The sequence below is a fragment of the Tyto alba genome, unplaced genomic scaffold, assembly GCF_018691265.1.
Source record: "Tyto alba isolate M040663 unplaced genomic scaffold, T.alba_DEE_v4.0 Super-Scaffold_19, whole genome shotgun sequence".
Classification (NCBI taxonomy): Eukaryota; Metazoa; Chordata; class Aves; order Strigiformes; family Tytonidae; genus Tyto; species Tyto alba.
Genome location: NW_024881281.1, coordinates 4290268 through 4313447, shown reverse-complemented (window position 1 = coordinate 4313447; position 23180 = coordinate 4290268). Strand labels below are relative to the sequence as shown.

The following is a 23180-nucleotide window of genomic DNA, read 5'->3' as shown; positions in this document are numbered from 1 at the left end:
TGATCCCTGATTGCAGCAAACGTTGGCCACAGGTTTGCATTGAGCCTGTTTGCTAACTTGGCACTGAAGCAGTGATCCACCCATGGGGATGAGAGTGCGAGGCAGAAAGAGAGCAAGTCCTCCAGCAAAATGGGCTCATTGCACTGCGGCTGTCAGATGAGCAAAACTGCCGGGGAGGAGCTGTGGTGGGCACGTACACAGCTGGAATAATTCCCTGCTGCCAGGCCTCTGGCAGAGCACGTGAGCTTAATAACAGTTGGGGCAGTAATGCCTGAGTTGAATTAGTCACATGTGGCTAAAGTCTGCCTGTCACCTCCTGGCCTGAAGGGTAAATGGGACCTGCTGTGTTTTGTCAAATCCCTGTCCAGCCGTTTAACTCTGCACAGCCTTATTTTGACTGATACCACCAGGTTCTTTAAAGCACCTTCCTGAATTACCACTTTTTTTTTTTTTTTTGTTATATCCATAATTAGCAATGCTATCATCGTAATTAAAATCCTCTTGGAAGCATTCGTGTACATTTACATTTGAATTGACACATCCAAAATTGTAGTGATAATGAAAACAGTTTAAGTAGGGTGGGGGGAGATAGCTTTTTTTAAACCCCATTGAATATGAAAGAGAGTGTCAGTTATCAGGGACCTGTTAAAGTTTTAATTTGCCCCCTGTGCTTCACTTTCCCTTTAATTTCTTCTCCTTGGCTAAACGGCATTTTCATGGCTGGCTGCATTTCTGGTTTATCAGAGTAAACCATGCAGAGGAAGATTACTGTGCTGAAGGAACAGAGTTGTCTCCTCCCCTTTTGCCCCCAGGGCTTCTCTTTTCACATATACAATCATACCATTTTGAACATTATAAACCAACATAGCCCAGGGTTATTCCTGCTGGCATGATGATTTCTTGGCAAGATACCACACTGATGGAGGGGAGTGTTTATTTTGGGTGACTCTGGATTGAATCAAAGTGATGTGCACCTGTTTGCAATTCAAAGAACTCATCAATAGCCTGCCATATTATTTTGGGGGGGTGGTAGCAAGTGGTTAGACTCAAAATAGTGTCCTCTAGAATAGAGCCACAGGAAAAAAAGAGGTCTGATTGAGAGGGGAATGATAAATCATTGAAGGCTGGCAGCCATTGCAGCTTGAGAAATGTTGGGGTCAGGGGTGCAATAGATTTTGCTATTCCGGAAACAAAGCTCTGAATAGCAGTTTCACTGCCTTTTAATTTTCTTCATCCTCAAGTGCTGAATGTGGGAGTTGACAACAGATTGCTGTAAATAATGTAATTGGAAATCTCTGTATTATGGAAAAGCAGATGAATGCAAATAACGAAGCTGAAGAGAGCGTGCTCTTTCTCCCTGCCAGTGGTTTGCAGCGTGCCAGAGCCATGGCGGAGAGCTGTGAAAAAGTGAGTGTGTGGGCATGTGCTGCGTGAGGGCAATGGCAACGAAGTCCTCCCATGGTGGTTGCGTCTGCAGGTGCCTTTTTCCCTTTATTCAGCATTGTAGCCCACCAGAACCCGCTCCCCCGCCTTTCAGCTGCTGGGAGATTGAGCCAATAATGCTGGTGTCAGCATGGGAAGCTAAAGGTAGCTGTTTTCCTCTTGCACAGCCCAGGCTGCTGCAAAGGAAGGGGGCTGCAGAATGAGAACAGCTACTCTGTGGCATGCAATAGGTGGTCGAGCAAAATGTGGCTTTGCAGCAAAGATCCTTTCTGTGAGACTTGTAGCTTGGTGAGTGAACTCTGGGGGGGCTGCAAGTGTTATGATTCCTTCGGCTGTGATCTGTCCTTTCATCAGCAAGTCCTAATGTTTTCTCTGTTTAGGAGCTTGTTTTAGCACTTGTATGTTCAAAGGAGGAGAGAGAGGAGGGAGAAGTTTGATCAGTAACATGTATTTCACCAGGACCCAGTGATTCTCCATTAGGTTCCATTTACAGGCTGCACTTGATTGTGCTAGATTAAAAATACACATCTGCTTCTGACTGTCTCATTCTGTAGCTATAATAATGGCTTGATGCAACTTTAATAACAATATTGTCAGGGTTATAAAAGTCATTGAGCTCTCTGGACTTGTCATGGCCATGGCCGTTAAATTGGTTTGAAGTAAACAAAAAAAGGAGTCTGTTGCTAAAGTATCTCTTCTCCCCCATGTTGTCTCCCACCCTGCTTTAGGGTAGTTTAGGTGTCAGGGGAGGCAGAAGGACAGGATCCTGAAGGAAGTAAGTATTTAGCGTGGCTTTTGGTTGTGTTTGGCTGGTCCGGTTTGAGCACAATGAGCTGGGGACAGCTACACCTAGTGAACCATGGTGTGGCAGCTCTGTCCTGAGCCACATGCTGGGCCTGATCTGGTATAATGCAGATACAGATCTTTCTTTACTCCCCTCTGTCAAGCACTCAGAGCAGGGAATGATCAATGTTACTTAAAATTGGGTTGTTGCAAGAGACTGAGATGAAATTCCAGTTTAGGCTGCTGTGGGGGCCAAATTTCACGTTACATGTCAACAGGACTGGTGGGAGCAGAACTCTTTCCTCCTTGAAAAGAGCAAACTCCTACTAATAAACAGGAGCTTTATTCTTGAAGTGCTGTTATAGATTTATTAATTTAAAATCAAGCAAGAACTTTGCTGTCAGGCCACTCTTGCAATCAATGAAACTACCATCAATAGCAGTCAGCAACATTGATTTGTTTTGATGCATGGATGCTAAAACTAACCCGTGTGCCTATGTGTAGAACAGAACGTGAACTGCTGTCACTTCAGATGGGGCGTGCTGCTAGCCTGGGGGGAAGCAGAGGTACTAAATTATTATAGGGGAGAGCATCTTGCTGCAGCTATTTTAGAGCTGATCTCAAACCAATTTCAGTACTGCTGTAATGAGACCAAACTCTATTAGAAGCACCAATTCAAAGTGAATATGTATGCACGGACTCAATTTTATACTAGTATTACTACATCAGAGCTGGGTGTATTGTATCATTAACACTTTCTATAACTGGACTTGCTTTGGGGTAGAGAAACCTGGGGGTGACCAGCCTTTTCTTACAGCAATCCTTGCTGTGTCTGATTGGTTTTATGGTGTGACTAAATTGTAGTTCGCCTGAAGATAATAGGTCTCTTCAGTGCCTCAAATTAAATTACAGATGTTGCAAGGTCTGTTCAGAGAACGGCTGTGAGAAAGGGTTGCTTCTTCCCTGGCAGTTTGTATGTGTGGCCCAGCTACCTGGTGTGTGAGAGGGGATGACCCGCCCTCCTCAAGCCGTGGCACTGAGCAGGGTGTGAACCCTGTGGCTGCAGCCGTCCCTGTTCTGCCTGTTGTGTCCTGCATGTGCAACTGCTCCACAGGCCTTCTGCCTTCCTGAGACAAAGGAGAAGAGGGGTTGCCCAGCCTGCAGCTCCTGCATCATCTATGTTTACCTGAGTTGCAGTGGGCGGAGCTCCACGTAGAGATGTCTGTCCTGGATTTAGAAAATGCGTTGCATTTACCGATTCTTGGTTTTGTGGAGATAGCAGAGCATGTTCCTCCAGGGCCTCTGTGCTGTGCTGCCATGTGCTGTTGTACAAGCTGTACCAAATGTTGCAGAGTCCCTGCGTGCTAGCAGAGGGGACGAGGTGCTGTGTCGGCTTGTGCCTTGACTGGCTGGGTCACTGTTTTGCATGTTTGCATGCTGGTGATGGAGCTGGTAAAGTGTCCTGCCTGCCAAGGGCCCCTCTGTAGAAGAACTCGCAGTCATCTCTGCTTTGGGGAATTGGCTTTCCACCTTTTCGCTTGGATGGCAGACTCACAGTCCTGCTGGGCTGTTACCCAGCAGGAAAATGTTGGTGTAACTGCAGGGTGCTCTCACCTCTTGGTTTCTAGATCCTGCTGTGGTGCACATTCTTGCACTGTTACAGTAACTGTCGTGTGTGCTGGGTCACAGGGATGCTGTGCTTTCTTCTGCTGAGTTCTTTTCTTTTAAAAAGCATATTACCAAGTTCCTCTCTGAATTCAGATTGCCTTCACTTGGCTTTCAAGACCCCAAACACAGATTTTAGCTCTCTGTGTTGATGTCTCTAGACTAGGAACTGGGCAACCTGCTGAGCAATCTCCTCCCATCAGTGAAATGGTGATGGTGATGTCCTGCTTTTTGTGCCTGCATGAGAAGAACTCCTCATGAATGCCAGGTGTTGTCATTGCCCGCTGCTTTGATTAAGCCCTAAATGCAAATTGCAAACATATTGCTGCAATTAGGGATATCTGCATTTACACCCACTGCCATTGTGGTGATACTATATGCAAAATGCTTTGGGAACTTGGAGTAGAAACACTGATTATCTCCTTCACTCAGAACAGAAGTGCACCTTTTCTACCCCCCTGCATGAAATAGAAGATTATATTTTTACTATATTAACTTATTTTTGCCCTGGCTGTCTCATTAGCTCATCATTAGACTGCTGGAAGGCACAAAAGAATTAGGTTTTTAGAGGCCATTTCTCCTTGTCTGAGCTGCCATCCTTTTCCCTTCCTCTGGCTCACAGCAGGCTTTGTATTAAATATACTTAATAGAGCTCCTTCATCATAAGCTGCATTAAAACTAAATTGTAGAGCAGAGGGCGTTCTTACAGGAGATATTACAGTTTAGCACTCACAGTTCATTTCCTGCTGCAGGTTTGGGTTATTTGAGTGTCGTTCTTCTCGTTCTGGGGTTTTCAAGCACACTCATTAAATGATCTGCCTTAGCCTGAATTGCTCTGGGAAATGCACATCAAGGTTGTGCCATTTGGTATGGATGAAGCAGTGTTTCTGCAGTTCTGGCATTGCTGTTTGCATCCCCCGGCTGCTGCCGGTCTTTGATTCTCTCAGAAGTAAAGCGACCCAGGCTGAGACACCTGGCCCAGGAGGAGAGACTTGTCAGGACTTGCTGCCCCTCCAGCCAGCCCAAGACATGTTTTACTCTAAGCAGACCTTGTGCTTGTAGCTACTGCCACCCATGGCATGTGCTGGCTCTCTCCAGGAAGCTTTACTGTTTGTGGATTTTGAATGAGAAAGCAGCAGATGCAGAATCTGAACTGCTGGCTGCTTAGTGTAGGCCAGGGAACTTCATCCCAGTATCTTTGTAGTAAGCCTATGAATGTGTGTTTGACTCAAGCATGGCATCAGAGAAACATCTAGTCTTGACCCAGAGAATATAAGAAGCTCTGTGGTTTGCATGCTTACCCTCTGCTTCTCCTTAAATCTGTGCCTGTTGCTCATTCAAATTTGTGATTTTTTTTTTTTTTTTTTCAGTGGTGGAAGAAGGACCAAGGTGAACTTGGGCTGACAAGGTGTGGGGAGGAATTTGGGATGCTATGGAAGTTGCAGAGTGCAGGGGAACCATTGGGCTCTGTGGGCTGGAAGGCTTGCCCCCACTTCGTGTTTGAGTGGGGTCAAGGTAGCTCAGAGGGAGTGTCTGGGCCAAGCTTGGTGGGGAGCTTGTTTGGTGCTGGCTGTGCTCTCTTCTTATAAAAACCCAGGCTTAAGGTGTTGTGTCTCTGTCTCTGACAGGTTTGGAAGAGGTCTGGTGCGTGGTTCTACAAAGGGCTGCCCAAGTACATCACGCCTTTGAAGAGCAGCAGCAAATCCAATGAGCTACACTCGCAGCCTTGGCAAAGCGAGCCAGCTGTGCCAGAGGCAGAGAGCATTGAGACCAGACGATCCTTTACCTGGGCCAGGGGAAGAGGTTGGTTGTCTGCTCCTTGCCCAGGAAGGTGGTGGGGAGAAGGATCTGACTTCTACTGTTGCTAGCAGGATTTAGCTAATAGGAGAGGCTCTCTGTTAGAGGTAAGGGATAGCCCACAAGGTGTGATGCTTTTCCCATGTGGGCAGTGTTGGGTTTTTTATGCTATGGTGTGTTTTTCAGGTTTCACTGATATTTAAGTGCAAGCTGGTGGCCCAGACTAGCCCCAGTCCTCCTGGACTCCCTGTCCTTCAGTCCAGCCTTGCTTTCCTCCATTCCTTGCAGCCCCTGCAGTTTTGCTGGGACTGCCAAGGTGAGGATGAGCCGTAAAGCAGCCACCTGTTTGCAGTCGCAGCCCAAAGAGCTCCTCTTGCTCAACTATGTAGGATGGTGCCACTGATGGACATTGTTGTGCGGCCAAGGCTGACAAAAGGCTGGTCTCATTCCCTACCCCCATGGGGCTGCTTGCTCATTGCTTCTGCTGCTCTACAGATCACCATTGAGCAGATACCTCAAGTTTCTTTGAGCTGGGTTAGAAATGATACCACCAGCATCTCTCTGGCGTCTTCCAGGGGCCTGGAGCAAGTGGGCAGAGATACTCTTTTACAGTCAGTGTGCAGGAGCGAGCTGATGCTGATTGTGTCCTTTTGTGCCTCACTCCCCTGAGCACGTGAGACCAGCAAAGGGTGAAGCTCCTTTGCCTTGCCTAGGGGAGGGGGCTGAGGTTTGCAGCATGGAGAGCTCAAGGCTGAGTTGTTCTTTAAATGTGTCTCCGAGAAGCTGTTAATTAACTTAGCCCTGTGCAGGGCTGGGTCCAGAGCACTGACCAGTCTGAAGGTTTATCAGCTTCAGCACTCATATCCCTGTTCTTTGAGGTGGACCTTGATTGAAGTAGACCGTTGTATCACGTGTGGCATCTTGGATCAGTGCTGCGTCAGATCCCATTCACAGTAGGGCTTTTTTCCCCCCTCTCTCTTCCATTTGCCCACCTTATTGTTGCTTGTATGCTCACTCCAGCTCTGTGCCCAGAGCCAGCTGGGGGAAACAGCAGCTTGGCATTGAGGAGCTGAGCACTCAGGGTCATTAGCACAGCAACGGGTGGATGCTGCAGAATTAAAGCTGCTGCCAGTCTCCTTTGATTTCTCTTCATTTCTTTCTGGTGTGGATTAGGAGAACTGTTCGGCCTCTCTCTTCTTCTGTCTTTTGCTCTTAGATCCCTTCAATTGGAGAAGACCTCTTCAGTGTACCAGCAGCACACACTCTTCCACATCAAGATAAATCTTATCAGTAGAGCGGGGGGAAATAACCTTTTAATAAAGAGGACTCAGGAGAGTCTGGTTTACAAACCTTCTCTTCAGGCCCCAGCTAGGAAAGCACTCCCAGACCTACTGTAACTTTTGCAATTAAAGACAAATTAGATCAAAATAGATGGTTGTGCTTCCCTCCAGGAGATGCTTGGAAGGAGTTGTCTTAGCAAATGAACCGATTTATGAGTATTTTCTCTTCACATGATACAGAAAACATTATGAATCAAAGATGTTGAGCCCAGACCTGGCCTGCTTTTTAGTTGAGTTTTGTTTTGGGAGAAGGCCTCCCCCTAAATACTGTCAGGAGCAGCAAAGGAGCAGGTAGAGGACAGCAAAGTGGCCTTTGATAAGCTTTGATGTGGGTTTTGAACTGCCTTTCTCCCTGTGCTCTGATTTTTGGCTGACTAATGTTTTATGGATTGGTTAATACTAATTTGTGGCTTTATTTTTTGGTGCTTTCTTTCCTTGTTGCCTTTCTTTGTTAGACCAACTGTCCTCTGGACAGCTTTCAATGGGCACTGTGGGCTGTAATTCATCTCTGAAGCTGGGAGCTTGTACGTCTTGCCCCTCTGTTTAACTCTCTTTCACCTGCCGGTGCTGGGACTTCTGCTGTTTGTCATCCAAAACCTCTGCAACGTGCTGGGTAGCCGCCTTCCCCTGTGGAGATGATGTAGCTCTGATATTGCTGGCATGAATCTGCAACTGGGCCTGGACTGAGCTTTACGAGGCTATGGCTGACAAGGTAGCCTGCCTTACCTCTTCCTGGCTGATAGCATTTGTCAGCTCACACCTAGTACACCCTCATCTGAACACATTCTCTCGGCACAGAGTAAAGCTCTGTTGTTTGTTTGGCAGGATGTTCTTGGGAATGAGCTCTGGCATTTAATGTGCCTGATTCTGACAGGCTGCTCTCAGTGGGGTTCCTGTTATCTTGGCCAGCCATGTCTAACCCCACCGCTCCCCTCCCGAGGTGTTGAAGGAGGTGTCTCTCAGCTATTAAGGGATTCAAGTCAGGTGGGACCAGCACAGGCACAGCCCCCAGAGAGCCTGAGAGAGAGAAGCTGTGGCTGTCCTTTCAACCTTCTCCATGCCAGGAGCTACCTTTCAGCAGGGATGAGACAAACCTCAAGAGTCCCCTTTTCCCCTCAAAAGGAAGGGATCAGTGCCAGACCATGGGTGCTGGCCAGCTCTGCTGCAAGAGAGCGGGAAGGCAACAGGACCGAGGGACTGCAGGAATGTGCCTCTTGGAAGAAAAGCCAAACCCACCAGGAAGAAATTTTATTTTTACACACCCATTATTTCTTTTGCTCTTGCTGACACTAGGATTTGCAGTTGCCTTTAGTTTTTCTGTAATAAACAAGCAGTTGCCATGGGAACCCTGCTATTAGTTAAGGCACAAATGTATTGTCATGGGGAGAATAGCAGTAATATTCCTTGTGCTGGGGAACAGCTCTGCACCATGTGGTGGAATGTGGGTGGGATTCTGCAACGGGTCAGGCGGGATGGGGCTGTCAGGGGGTGGGGAGCAATAAGCAGCAGGGCTTTAGTTCTTTGGAACTCTGAGTTCTGCAGAAAAAAATGTAAAACATCTGGGTGGAAGAAAGAAGTGTGATCCCTGAGGTATTGCACTGTTTGGCACGAGGGCTGCCGGCTGCTCTGCTCTGTCTCTGGTGGTTTCTCCTGTTGCAGTGTACTCCAGTCCTGTTACCAAGCAATGCAACGTGCTGGGCTTGATGCTGTCGGAAGCACAGGAGCAGTGTCTGGGCAGGGGGATGCGGCGAGTTCATCTGGTGTCAGTGTGCTGGAAGCTACATCCTTTGGGGGGACTGTGCTGGGGCATGTCAAGCGCTTTGCAGGCCACTGAGAGGGTCATCCAACTTCTCTACAAGTTTGGGCAGTGCCAAAACTGCATGTGTGATGCTTCTGAAATGGAGAGTACTCAGGTCCAGTCCCCTCCTCGTGCTTGGAGATGTCACTGCAACTGCAGGCAACACTGTGTGATCTGGCATAGGAGCTGCACTCAGTGAGACACTTGGGTTGTAATAAAACTCTTTGTCTCTGACCCTCCCACCCACAGTGACTGGGAGCTAATGGCCCCCCCCTGCTCCCCGGGGGTTGTGTTTGCAAAGGCTGATGATATGGGTGCTGCAGGGGAGCTGTGTGCTCAAGGGCTTGTGTTCAGCCCGTTCATCCAGCACGTCTTGGCTGTGCTGGGTGCGTTGCAGCTGTTTGGAGCTGTTGCTGCAGGATGCCCTTGTATGCCCATTTAGTTTTTCTGTATTTTTGGCAGTTGCAAGAAATGCCAGGCTTTGTGTGTGCAGGGACTGAGCTCTGCCCTGTGATGGGCAGCAGGAGCATGTCTGGCACTTCCCATCACAGGTGTGCCCATGCCAGATGCACGCATTTAGTATTACAGCTCAACCCCAGCCAAGTGCTCCTTCACCCTTGGCCTCAGCACAGCCTCCCCACATCCTCTGCTGCTGGGGGTAGGTGTAGCCCAGCAGCCCTTCACCATTCCACATGACGCTCTGTGCCACGAGGCTCCGGTACCTCTGGCTTGGAGGTTGAACCATGTGTTGGAGGAACTGTGAACTCTGGAAGCAGCTGTGGGGTCTCAGGCCCTTGATGAGTGACCCGTTCCCAGTGGGAATACTGCTTTTCTTGCAAGTTTTATCTTGGTATGGGTTTTTTTTTATGAGCTTTTTTTCAGTCAGCTGGAGATGGAGAGGGATAAATCTGTTACATTCTCTGAAACTACAGCTGTCCAACGACTCTTATTGATATATCAGCAACTGCTGGAACACCAGATTTACGACTTCTGGGCCCTGGAAAATGCCAGCAGAAGGTCTGGGAGCTTCGGGAGAAAAATTACCTTAAAGGGAAACATTGGCGCAGTGGGTAAAATACACTCTTATTGGCAGCAGAGGAAATGAGAGCAGACAGGGCTGCTGCTGTGGTGCAAGTGGCTTCATGTCATTAATATTTTCTTCCTCTTGTGCTGGTCCTCTCTGTACTGCTGAATGGCAGAAGGGAAGGCAGCTAAAGTCACCTCCACTGATTCACTGGGGCCTTCTCCAAATAAATCCTGACTTCCAGCATTTTTAAAGGATTCATGGAGGAAGGAGCTGTTCTAAAGCGATGGATTTTATGAATCCAGGAGGCCAAGAAAGGATGATGGCCAAGTGGGACAGGAGCACATTTTCTGAGAGAATTGGGCAATAGGACAGTCAGAATCATTCTCACAACTGAGATTCTGATTTTATAGCAGAAAAATACATACTGGTATGTATGGGTTGTTATTTATCAGTATTTATGTATAGTCCCTCACCTCTCGCAGGTAGTTTTGGGGAGGTAGTGAAGCTGTCTTTAAGACAGCAAAGCCCAAAGCCAAACCTTTGCTTTGAGGACTCTTAGCCAGCAGTGCAGCCCCAGTGCTTGTAACGGGGCTTTGCTCAGCTCCACAGCCCCTTTCCCTGCAGCTGAGAGCTCCCGTTCCTGCCCGTGCCGGAGGGGAAGGCTGCGAGCGCAGGAGGAGCCGGTGCCCAGGGGAAGGCTGCGCGGGCAGCGAGGAGAGGCCCTGGCAGCATGCCCCTGCACAGTGCTTCCCAGCAGCATGGTGTGCGTGGGGAGCTGCCTGCCAGGGCAACTTCAATAACACTTTGCAATAATGCTGGCAGCCAGCTTTAATATCCTCGGAGATGTTAACTCCAGAAAAGTGCTATTTTAAGTATTAATATACTTACTCTTTTTTAATAAAATACTTTGTGTAGTTCAGATTGCTGCCTGAATACAGGAGCCTCTGCAGAGGTCCTTGGCAGAAATGTTTGACCACTTGTGCTCGCCTGCTCAAGGGGAGGGATACCTGTGTTCCTGCTCTGGGCAGTGTTAAAGGGTTTGTAGCTCTGCGGGCTGCATACAGTGAATTCTAGGGCTGATACAGAGAGATGAACTGACAGCTCTCTTTGCTACCTCATGGTTGTGACCTTGTTTCTGTGCACCCATGTCCCTCCTGTGCCCAGCAGCACCATGAGGTTGGTCATTACGAGTAACCCAGCACGGGGGTAAAGGGGTTTGTTCAGTAGCAGAAAGGGGAACTCCTTTCTCATGTGCATGTGAGCTTATAAATGCATACTGATGAATATAAAGAAATAGTTGGGCTTCCTTTTTCTACAGTAGAGGCTGTAGGTTGCAGTGTTGCCTACTCTGTGTCCCACATGAGCCACTATTGTACTTTCTATCAGGGATTGTGACCCGCTGTGTAAAATGGCACCTGAGCTGCTGGGAGAGCTGGTATCCTTGGTCAGCCTTGGTCAGATGGAGAAATGCTGTAGGTGCAGTCCCTCAAACAAAAGACAGTTGTTTTCCCTGTTATCTTCCTCCTCAGCACCATCTTTTCTCTTCTGAGATCAGGCCATTACAAAAGCCCAGGAGTTGGAAAAACACCTTTCTCATTTTACCCAGAGCAGCTGGAAGTCAAGTTGTCTTTTACACCAGTATAAGCAGGAGAGGTGCTTGCATAATTGCATGGAAAAGTGAAAACAACCTGCCAATTTGGGAAGTTGTGTCTGGCAAAATGAGGCTCCTTCAGATCTTGTGGAAACTATGGAGGGTGGAAAGCAGCAGGTTTAGGGCTGGGATTTGGGGGCAGGGAGGGAAGAAGCAAAAAAAAGTGGCCTTGAAATGGGGGAACAATATCCTTGAGGAAGAGGAGTGATCCTTGCCTTTTAAGCCTTGGGGGCATAGGAGTAACATGGTTCTGGGCAGTGTGCTGATCGGGATGAGTGCTGAATGGATGATGAGCTAATAAGGCTGGCTCTTCATGTAATCACTGCAGGTTTTTTTTAGTTGATGTGCTCAGTATTTATCTGATGTTTTCCTTATAGATCCTGGAGCTTCCACAGAGGTCCTGCTGCACTTGAAATCTGGCTTGGAGGAAGCCAGCCCCTCTTTCCACATTACTCCAGTGTGGATGTTCTTACAGTGCAGCCAGGACCCCTTCACCTGCAGCAGAGCAGGAGCCAGCCTCATACCCAGCCCTTAGTGTGTTGCTCCTGCATGGGAGACAGCAAATGTCAGGAGGAGGGAGCTTGCTGGTGTGCTGGCGTGGGGGTCAGCAGGAGCAGAGCCTGGCTCCCAGACCAGCCACACTGCAGGGCTCTTGTCTTGGCAGCAAAGCAGTGATGTGCTCCCCATGGTCCCAGTCAGGTTTTAGGAGAGAAGCACTAGTGGTGTGTGCATCTGCTTCAGGTGCTGGCACCACTGGAGAGTGTGCGGTGAAGTTATAATTCATCTGTAAAAAGTAAAAGCACATCATGTTTGAGAAGAAGGGTGAACAGCTGTAGAGGAACTGCAGGTAGGGCTCCTTTGGAGAGGGAGAACGTGTTCAGCGAGTCAGCATTTGTTCATGTTTTATTTGGATCCATCTGGCACTCTCTTTGGTGTGTGTTATGAACATTGTGAATAACTGTCTGTCTCCTCATTTCGATCTTTTCTGCAGTGGTTTCTAGTGACAGTGACTCAGAGCTCAGTTCTTCCAGCTTGGATGACAAGCCCTTACCTGCAGAGTCAAAAGTCTCACAAGGCAGAAGGCATCGAGCAGAACTGGGTGAGGAGTTGCTGTTCCTTGTGGCTAGAGGCTGGGAATTGTAAAGTGCTTGAATGTTTGGCTGTTGGTACTGTGGGTTTTGGCTCAGCCACTTGCCTGCCCTGTGCCGGTGCAGCCGACTGGTGTGGATCTGATCCTTTCTCACTGGAATAGTATCAATGCATCAGTGGGTCACCCCGTTGGCTGCAGCCTTTCAGGGTCTGCCCTTACAGCTGGGAGCTGCTCCCAGCTGCCTGACAACACGTCTCCGGCCAGCTCCTCGCTCCTGACTTTATAGCACCAGAATCACTGATTCTGTTTTGGGACCAGAGCATGGGAACTGGGTTTTGACCCTGCTCCTGAGGATGCCTGGTTGGGAGTGGGGAGGCTGCTGCTCTCTTAGAACTTGGCCCAGCATCTGCACCCACTTCTCCCTCCCACAGCAGTATCTCTCTGTTGTGTCCCTGCAGCATCCATTGGGAAACCAAGCCAGGCCGTGGGCAGGAGGCTGGGGAGCACCCACTCCCCTACCCTCTCGGGGAGCCACAGCAGCCTGGGCAGCGAGCAGGGGGCTGCCCTCAGTGCCACGGAGAGCTGTCAGAGTGACCAGGCAGCGGACGGGCGCGACAGTGATGTTGGGAGCAGAGTTTCTGGTAAGCTGAACCTCTTCTCTGGGCGGTTCCATGCTTTTGGGGCTAATTCCCCTCAAACTACAGCTTTCTGAGGCACACCTGGCAAAGCTGTGGTCCAGGATCACCTTCCCCTGCTGCTTTTCTCATGGCAGATGCTAGTTCACTCCTTTCCTCTTCTGTGCAGAATCTATTCTGCAACATGAATAATTGTCTGGGGTGGGAGCTGCCTACACCCACCTCCAAGAGCAGCAGTGGTCTGAGTCTGTCCCTCTGCAAAGGCCCAGAGCTCGTCTGCCCTGCAGAGACAGCAGAACACATTGAGCTTTTATTGAAGCAAAGCAGAAGTCCAGCAGCTTTATGAGACTGACTAAAAAATTTCCTAATGTTAGATGGCTCTTAAAGCCAAGCATGGATCTTCCCAGAACTCTGCAGTGCAAAAAAAAAAAAAAAAAACCAAAAACCTTTTTCCCCCTCAACAACCTTAGAACAATTAAGTGACTGTGAGAGCAGAGGCTGCTATCACATCTGATCTGTAGCAGCTGAAAGAGATGCAAATGTGTTCTCTCTGCAGTTCCTGCTAATCTATTCAATAACCCCTTAAGTTATCGTTTAGTGCCGCTCCCTCCAGAGCATTCCTGCTGCCCTGTGAACTGCCACTCCTTTTGTTCCTGAGCCTGTTTTGTGCTGTGCACGTTGAGGCATAAATTGAATTAGAGAGCAGGTTTATCCTTCAGTGCAACGTGGAGTCATAGTCCCCCTCCCCATGCTTCCTGCTAGAAGTAGCTTGCATAAAATAGTTTTTCTGCTCTTACCTTCCTCCCCAGGTTTCAGAAATTTGCAGTTTTCTTTAGTTTTTCGCAAAGCAAATCAGATGAGTGATACCTCTGCTCTCTCTGGATTATAGTGCTGCCCCGGACTGGGCCGTTTATTTTAAGCCCCTGTTGGCTGTGACAGTAAAGACAGCTGATTCCTGTTGTGTGTTGGCTCTGCTGCCTGCCAGAGCGGAGCAGCAGGTTGTCCTGTGGGATTGAAGCGGGTGATGGTGGATAGCAGGTGTGACCCCTTGGGTGCTTTTTCTGCTGGTGCTACATGACCATGCTGAAGTCTGGATGGATGCACACCTGGACAGACAGTGTATTTGTACAACGCTTAGCACTTTGGAGCTTTGTTGCCAGCTGTTTGAACTAACTGCTGCCTGGCCATGACAGTGCAAACAGTCTCTCAGAGGCAAAAAAATGCCTTTTTCCTGCAAAACACTTTGCATGCAGAGCTTGGTGCAAGGGGCCTGTGCTTTCCAGTTGGACCTCTCCTTGTTAGGCAAGGGAGAACTATAAATGACAGGCAGCAGGATGTACATTTAAAAAACTCAAAACTGTAGCAGCCTTATGAACCCAGTTAAAATAGTCCCTGAGAAGTAGAGGGGATCCTGCTAAGTAAAAGGTTAAGCCAAGGTGGCTGACTAGAGAGAATCTGTAGAGATCTGTAGTATGTCTGGGGTCATTTATTTCCCAGTCTTCCTGCAGGAGGGGCTACTTTGTTGAGATGTGGCGCTTGCAGCAGCAAGTGCCTTGGAGGAAGGGCTCTGCAGCCCCCAGAGCCGGGGGAGGGAGGCAGGGGGCACAGTAGCAAGTGTGCTGGGAGGAATGAAGCTGGTGGTGGCTGCAGTCAGCAGGCACGGGCTTGGGAACTGGTGCAGGGAGGCAGTGGGTTCTCTGTGTCATGTCACGTCAGGGAACCAGCTGCCAGCCAAGCATCCTCCTGGGCCAGAGAGCTGCTGCGGGCTCACAGGGAGTTAGGTGGCACTACAGCCATGGCTCTGCAACCTCAGGAGGTGACAGGACGGGCTGCAGAGCAGCTGGCCTGTCTTTGAGCCTGTCCTGTGCTGGTGTTATGCCTTTCCACAACGTGGATGCTTTCAAGGGCTGGTGTGGCAGTGTTAGAGACTACCAAAGGTCTCTGCAAGGAGGCAAAGCTGGAACCTGAGCATGTGGGAGGCATGTGATGTGCCATTGTTGTGTTTGCCATGGCTGTGTGCTCTGTCGCACAGTGTGGGTCATCTTCAGCACTTCAGGGTTGGGAGGAGAGAGGAAAAGTGAGTTTGTTTTCCCTCTGATGTGTCTGGGATGTGGACTTGCCTCCATGCAGCGAGTGAGCAGCAGGGGTAAGCATGGTCGGCATTCGTTTACTCTGAGAGCACTTAACATGCCCAGCTGGAGAGATGCTGCTGCGATGTGATCTGTGTAGCAAACTGTTGGCAATCATGATCCATTACATATGTATTTGGTAATCAGCGTTACACAGCAATACGACTCGTGTGGCCTTGTGTTATGTGCAGCTCTGTAGCAGGTGCTTTGAGCAGATCAGACATCCAGGAGGCTCCAGTACTGAATGCCCCCATGCTTTGCCAGCAGCCTGGCAAAAGCAGCAAATAAAGAGCAAACCCAGTGCTTGTAGTCTCTTAGGAAGTGTCCTGCTCTGCAGAGGGGTTCATGTGCTCTGAGATGCTGGGGGTCTGGGGTGTGCAAATGCTGGGAGTCTTGGGGTAGGTGGCAGTACCTCTCCCCATCTTTAGGTCACTTTTGTCTGTCTGTGAGGGTCTTTTCATGCTGGGTCCCTCTGGATACCACTGTTTGCCAAAAACCAGAGGCTGTTCTTTCTGTTCATCTCTTTGAAGAGTGGTAGAAGCGATGGGTGCTGTATGCCAAGACTGGCAGAACTTTTCACTGCATCTCCCAGCTGTCTGACCCAAAAGGAGAGTAAGGGGAAAAGATCCTTTCTCATTTAAATTGCTGATCCTCAGCTGCAAAATGGAGACATTAAAGGGAGATTTTGCTATAGCTTTTCTGAAAGCCTCTGCAACTTTATAACACTGTGTTGGGAGCAATTTTTGCTTCATATTAGCACCTCAAGTGTTCTACCGGTGACTTTCTTTTCACTTCTTTTTCTCACCTCTGCTCTAATTCCGCTCTCAAGTGCGACTTTGCAGAACACTTTAGCATCTTTAAATCCCCGGCCGCAGCCAGAACAGGGAATTAGGGAGTGGTGCTGCAAATGCAGCTGCTCTCATACTCCTTCACTCTTTAAGCCTGAAGGCCAAGACAACAGCATGGTCGCACGGCCAAGGGAAAACAAGGGGCTATTAAGTAGAGTTTGTACATTTCCAGTGTATTGCTCCGGCTGGGGTTTGGTGAGGCAGATAATGAAGCCTGGGGGTTGTCATAAAATGACTCATTGTCAGAGTTGCATTGGGATTTAGGCAACCTCTGCCCATGAGACAAAGTTACAGAAGAGAGTGGTGAGTTGAGAGGCTGTCAATTTATTTTTTTTTTTTACCACCTGCTTTCAAACCCTTTCAAAAGCATTGTTTTCTGAGGGGCTGGTGTTTCTTCTTCTGAAACTTCAGTTCCTGGAGATGCCTGCTCTGATGTGATAGCTGTTAAGAGAAGGGTCATGCATTGGTTTTCCTGGACAACATTTTATTCTAAAGAGAATTAAATTTGCACACAGGAAAGAAGCCCAATCTTTCTTTTTCCCCTTACCTGCTGCCAGCTAGGGAGGTGATTCACCTTGTTCTGGCTGTACAGCTGATATGTTAAGAGGTGCCTCAGTTAAAAAAGAGCAAAATCCTTACCGTTAAGACATTTTTATTAAATAAAGGGAACATTAAACAGAATTAAGCAAAAGAAATCATCCGTATCTTACAGTGGTTTTCATTAGCCCATGGAGAGCTCTTTCTTTGAGCTTGGACCTGGATGCTGCAGGGGGTAAATTAAGAGCAAAAGACATCTCTCCTTAGATCAGTAGCAAGTTCTACTTTGATGGGTCCCAGTTAATGGGTTCTCAGTGTCTTCTGAGGACCTTGTCTCAGGAACAGGTCAATCCTGTTTGCGATTCTGTGGGTCACATGAACAGCTTGCTGGTAGGGAACGGTGAGTGAGCTTGGCGTGGGCTCTGGGGCTGGAGAAGGCTCTAATTTGTTTTTAAAATGAGGTTTGAGAAACAGCCACATGATAAGCTAATGAATGAGTAGCATACGTCTAAGTGCAAATCACAGTCTCCCCATCTCTGCTTGTTTGCCAGTGTGTCTAAATCATTAATATTTAAAGAGCAGTACAGCAGCTGGGAGTTAAACAAGGCCACGTTAAACAGTGGTGTTGCTGAGTCTGGGAGCCAAGATGATGATGGCAACGCCTGGTGGGGTATAAGAAATGTGGTTTTCAATCACAGGGTGAGACTGGCTGGAAGGACCTCCAGAGGTCAGCAGGTCCAGCCTGGACCCTTTTTCCAGGGTGCTGAAGCTGTAGTTTCTGGATACCTCCCTTTGGCTGCTGGCTTTGTAGCTGTCATGCTGGGGGAGGCTGAGGAGAGCTGAGAAAAGGGTCTGGAGCTGAGAGAGATGGGCAGGAAATGCTGCTTCCAGCTCTCTTAATCTGGGGAGATTTATGCCTTGTCTTTCAGGAATTGACTGGATTTAGAAATGAGGTGGTGTCACTCTCTCTGTGGCTCAATGCCTCCCCGGCTGGGGTAGGCATCAACTTTTGCTCATAAATATTCAAACTATTAATACATGAGACAGGCAGAGCCATTCTGCATTATTTTTGTGGCAGGAAATTCTCAGGGCATCTTTGAAGTTAAAGCATTAACTTCTTTTTTTCCCTTCCCTTCTCCCTCTCAGATACCTGTTTTGCTCCCTCAGGGATGATGAGGAGGTAACATTTTGCTTCAGTGGGCCTAACTACTCCATTCTATGTAGGAAAAAAAAATCATCCTAGCAGTAATTAGGCTCCAAATGGGATAGTAATTTCTTTAATGACTTTCTTCATGGCAGTCTTTGGGGAGGTGACTTCTGTTTTCCTGCGCTTGGTGAGAAAGTTCCTTGAATGTTTTCAGACTGCTTGTTCCCTCATCCATGTGAGCTACAGCTGAACAGTGTAGTCTTCCAGGGCTGGCTTTGCAGTGGGGGGAATAGGTGGGTAACCACACAAGGGAGCTGTACTTGCATCCCCTGCTCTTTCTCCCTCTGCCTTCAGTCTCTGCCTGCACTGAGGGCACAGGATAGAAAGGAAGAGGGGGTCAGATGTGGAGGAGAGACCCTCACCCACATCTACTTTGCTCAAAGCTTGCTGCCACTGCCATGGGATTGAGTTTTCCTGCTGCCAAGGAGGATGAGTTGTCCCTCTTCCACAAAGTGAAAAAATTGAATTGTGCCTTCATGGCTGAGCAGCTTTGAGCTGTCTCTGCCTCCTTGTATTGGTACTGCAGAGCACCGAATGGTCCTGCTGTATTTATAAATAAAACATGGCTTCGGGTAGTGACAGCATTATGAAATGATTCAAGGTTTGCATTCTAGATACAATGCATTTGTAAATACGAACCTCAGAAGCAGCGTATGCCCCCTTCCATGTTTTAAAGAATTAAAATATTTTCATCCTCAAATGGTAGAACCAAAACATTTTCAGCTCTTTTAAGTCCACCTTGAAGTTAAGTGAATAAAGGCTCAAGTACCTAAAAAATAAATTACTTTCACTATTTCTGTAATTCTTTATGGAGTTTTAAATTGAAAGCTTTTTCCTTGAAAATAGAGGAATGACAAAGACTCATTCTCTTGCCTCTTTCACTCAATATATCTGGAAACAAGTCTGCTGCTGAAGATGAAACTCCTATTTCTGTGCCGCTTTTCACGTTGCAGAGGTCTGTGCTTTGGTCTTTGATCAAACAGCCTGTCTGGCCTCCTGCCCCAACGTTCTTAGACTTATTCTCTGCCCTTTGCAATACGTTTGCTCCTCGCGATTCCAACTTTCTATTCAGCGTTTTGCACAAAGCATAAAGGAAAGAGCATGGGAAGTCAGTAATACAGAAGTTAAAAGTCTGAATTTTGGAGTCTTTGTAAACAAATTGAGAGGTTTCATGGCTCAGGAGGTTATCTTTCAACTGGGACATCGGCCAGTACTTGATGGGAGGAATTTGCAGGACTCCCTGTGCCTTGAACATTTCAAATGAGTGCAGTGGCTGGAAGCATCCCCTGTCCTTTCTCCAGGAGTCAAAGTAATTTGTGTCGCCTTTAGTTCAGAGAAGGGGGAGAGAAGTCAGTACCGACCCACCGCTGCCTTAGAGCACTCCACATTGCCAGCCCTGCGTTTCACCCTATGCGCTTGAAGCAGCGTGTCCCAGCAGGGACTGCTGAAATAATTAGCTCAGATTCGTTTAGTTGGCATGAACCAGAGTGCCTTCTGCAGCAGAGCCTTGCTGTCCAGCACCCATCCCCAGCCACGGGCAAGGACTACGTTCTGCCGTGGCTCCTGTCCGTGGCCCAGACACGCGGAGGGCAGGAGGGTCACGTGGAGGACCTGCTCTGTAGCACATGGGTACTGTCACCTGGTTTGGAAACCTCAGAGAGCTGAGGCTTGCCTTTCTGTCTGACTAAGCCCTCTGAGGGAAGCATGTACCAAAGGACCACTTCTAAAAATACAACTCCTTTCTCCTTTCCCCATTTCTTTCCCCTGTCTTTTCTTTCTTTAATAAAGTTTAATGGGCCCTGACTGCTGACAGACTGTGGAGTAATGATGCATAGACGTTCTCTTCATTATTTTTTTAGGAAGCTCTTAAAATGGCACCGAGCATGTAAAAGCAACATAAAATAACTTTGTCAAGTCTTCCCATCACTGCTTTCCAAACAAAACTTTTGTCTTTATGTATTTTGAAGGCAAATGGTGCATCCACACCAGAAAGCGATGCTGACAGAGATGAAGATGGAGCTGCTTTGCCTGGATCCAACGCTCTCCCCTTGCCCACTCCTGTAGACCTCACTCCAAACAATGACTGCTGCTGGTGGTGACTTTATGATCCTGGCTCTTGCACAGGCGTTAGCAACATGATGGCACCTGGGAAAGCACCTGTCTGTCCTCCCTGCCTCACTGACTTGGTTTATGGTTTGGTCTGGTTTCCCCTTCTGCTGACTGATACGCACTTCGGGGAGCTGCTCGGAGAGGGGTGCCATGCTGTGTGGTGCTGCTGTGGGGTCCAGACCCATGTGTGTTGGAAGAGGCACACAAAGTGCTTTCTGGAGCTGAAGAAATGTGTGCTGCCTCTGCTGTTCCTAGCTTGCCAAGCCTAGCCCTGGGTTCAGCTCCTTGCCTTGCCGTCCTGGCGTTGCAGTCTTCAGGAGAAAGGGAAATTCACCCCTATGTCCCTGAAATGGAGTGTGGGGAGACTGCAGCCCTTCTACTGCTTCTCAGCCCAGGGGTGTATTTCTCTCTGTGAATCCCAAGGGTGAGACTGGGCCTCCGATCTGCATTTGACTCCCACAGGCCCAGGTTATCACCACTTGTGTTTCTTGTCATCGTTGTTCTGGCTTGAGTTGGTATGAGTTCGGTGGGGGCATCCTGAAGCAGCTGGCGAAGGTGTGCTCTCTTTTACTTCCACTGAGGTCTTTCTCTGTGATAGGGCTGTCTGCTCAGGGAGACACTTCAGTTAGTAAAGAAACACTCAAAGAGGTTTGCTAGGAATTTTTCAGTTCTCCTGGCTGTGCACTGGCCTATGTGTCCTGTGGTGAGGGTGATGCTTTGGCAGTGGGATCATGGGCAGTGTGTGTGTGCTGGGAGAATGCCCACCACCCCACAGCCCAGCTGGATGTGTACCCAAATTGAATAAAAGCTTTCAGATCACTTTATCTTGTTAAGCTCTGCAGATTCTCCTCCCACATGCACACCTTGTCATCTCTTGCATGAGCGGGGGCCTTTGTTTTACCTTTTTCCTGCAAGTCTTGAGCCATCTGGCTGTCTGTGATGGTGTCATCACAAGTCAGGCTGTAGAAAGCTGTGTGCCCAGGTTCTGCTTATTCTCTGGGATGGGCAATTTCCCCCCAAGGCCTGACAGATGAGAAAAATCAAATTACCTGACATCTCCAGAGCAATTAGGTATTTGAAGGCCTGAACGAAACCCACATTAGGCAAGTAGGAGTCTGGATTTTATTAAATGCTTTGGATCTGACCCAACTTTTGCTGAAGAAACAAATGATTCCAAAAAGTTCCCTCTGAAATCCTGGGTTTAAAGACAATTTGTGCCTGTTGATGTCAGCCTTTTCCTTTGGTTATTACTCTTTTCTTCCGATCTCCTTTGCTGCTGGGCGCTTTGTGAGCATGTAGAATATGCTTTTACAAATGGCTGCAGTATGAAGATAAATGAGATTGGGCGCTGGAATGCTCTAACAGGAGATCGGAAATCAATCCTTGACTTTCTTCCTAAATGAACATGGTCCAACAGAGGACTGTTCCCTTACTGCTTTTCCAGCCAACGCGCTATGGCAAATTGCTGGGAAAATCCTTCCAGCTCTTCCTCTGTGATCTGTTTCTGCCCTTTTAAAAATAAAAACAAAACCTTTGGATGATGTGGGCTCTTTGAGATGGCATAAAGAGAAACCACTGAACGTGGGCTTTACAACACTGTTGTTGAAGAGAACAAGGAATGAGGTTGTTCTCCACTGCGTGATGCTTTATGTCGTGGTCTGTGTTGTTTAAACCCGGGCATTGAGACTTGACCAGCTGCATCTCTGAAAGGGGTAATGCCAAAATTATTAGCCATTTCTGAAAAAGTAAACCCAAAAATCAGCTTTTGCTGAAACTTCAGTATGATTTCAGAGCTGAAGCCATGCTGTTTCTTCCGAGGGTCTTAAATTGCAGAAGGTGTTTTGCCACCGAAAAAGTCCTGTTCTTGCCTTGGAGTTTTTGACAGGCTTACTGAGGCTGTCTTGCTCATGCTGTCATTACTGCAGTGCCTCAGACAGCCTGGACGGCCAGGCTAAGTTAATTCTCTAGAAGAAGAAGGAAAAAGACACTTAAAAATTGACTCAGTTTTCTTTAAACCTGTTACTTTCTCATTAAGAACTCTACTGAGTTCAAAAGAGTTTTTAAAATTGAGCATGTCATTTTTAACTCCTCTTGTGTTTCTTGTTCTTCATTCCTGGGCAGTGCAGGCAGGTCAGTCGTGTTTTCACCCCCACTCTCGCTTCCCACAGCAACTTACCACACTGTGGGTTGCCAGCTCTGCACAGGAATCTTGTAATCCTTGATGGCTTACTCTGCCACTTTGAGGCATGAGTTTGATTTTTAATTGAGACAGGGTTTTATAAAACACTCTCACAGATAAGTTTGGGACTGCTCTTGTACCAATGAGACTGGAAACTCCTTTCTTACCTCTATATTTTACCTCTGTGGAGTAATTCTACCTGAGCTTGAACCAGAACTGTTCCATCATCTATGGAAAGACTCCTCTTGGGTTGAGGGAAGGATCTAGCCCAGGACAATGTGATCTAGCGACATGTGAACACGATAGAGGAACATCCGCAGTTCTGTGCACATGTTTTCTATTAAAGACCACTTTTCCCTTTGTTGTGTCTCTCATGGTTGTGTTTTGTAGCTTTCTTTGGAATATTATCCTAAACCTGTACCAGTTGACTGCCTTCTGAGTTGACTCAAGGTGGGCAAAAAAGGCTCAGTCAATAGTGCTCAGTCTGCTCTGGTGGTTTGTGTTTCTTATATTATTTTGTTGTTTTCATCTCCATCCCTTACAACTTTTATGTAGTGTTTTACTACTGGAAACAATAAAGCTTTGACTCAGTAACAACTGCTTGCCATTCTTGAAACAGTAAAAAGTTTTTTTCCATTCTTAGGTTGTGGATACTCTCCAAATCCTTGGGTTGGCTCCAGTGAGGAAAGAAAATAATCCAGCCAGCGGAATGGTGATTCACACGGCTGGAGCGTAATTGAATTCTGCACTTGAAAGTTGTCTTTTGTCTTGCCCCTCTTTGGTAGCTTGTGCTGGTGATGACAGGGGGCACAGGTCTGCTCCTCAGCCCCTCTGTGGAAGGTTTTTCATGTTGTAACCACTAAGCATAAGGCAGCACCGATTGTCATTCTGTCAAGTACTGTCCCCACAGCCTCCCAGGGCTCATCACTTGCTCTAGTTTGA

General features: G+C 47.9%; 1 protein-coding gene across 2 annotated transcripts in view; it reads left to right on the top strand.

Annotated features, from left to right (window-relative positions):
* Window positions 1-22599, top strand: part of RPH3AL (rabphilin 3A like (without C2 domains)) — a 42723-nt gene extending 20124 nt beyond the window's left edge. The window contains exons 6-9 of one of the 2 annotated variants that reach the window (XM_033004788.2): window positions 5520-5694; window positions 12496-12603; window positions 13053-13235; window positions 19918-20052. In XM_033004788.2, coding sequence (XP_032860679.2) covers window positions 5520-5694; window positions 12496-12603; window positions 13053-13235; window positions 19918-19952 — 501 coding nt within the window. In that variant the 3' untranslated portion in view covers window positions 19953-20052. Of the gene's footprint in view, window positions 1-5519; window positions 5695-12495; window positions 12604-13052; window positions 13236-19917 lie in introns of both variants that reach the window. The other variant, XM_033004789.2, reaches the window with a different exon arrangement.
* The last annotated feature ends 581 nt before the right edge of the window (window positions 22600-23180 follow it).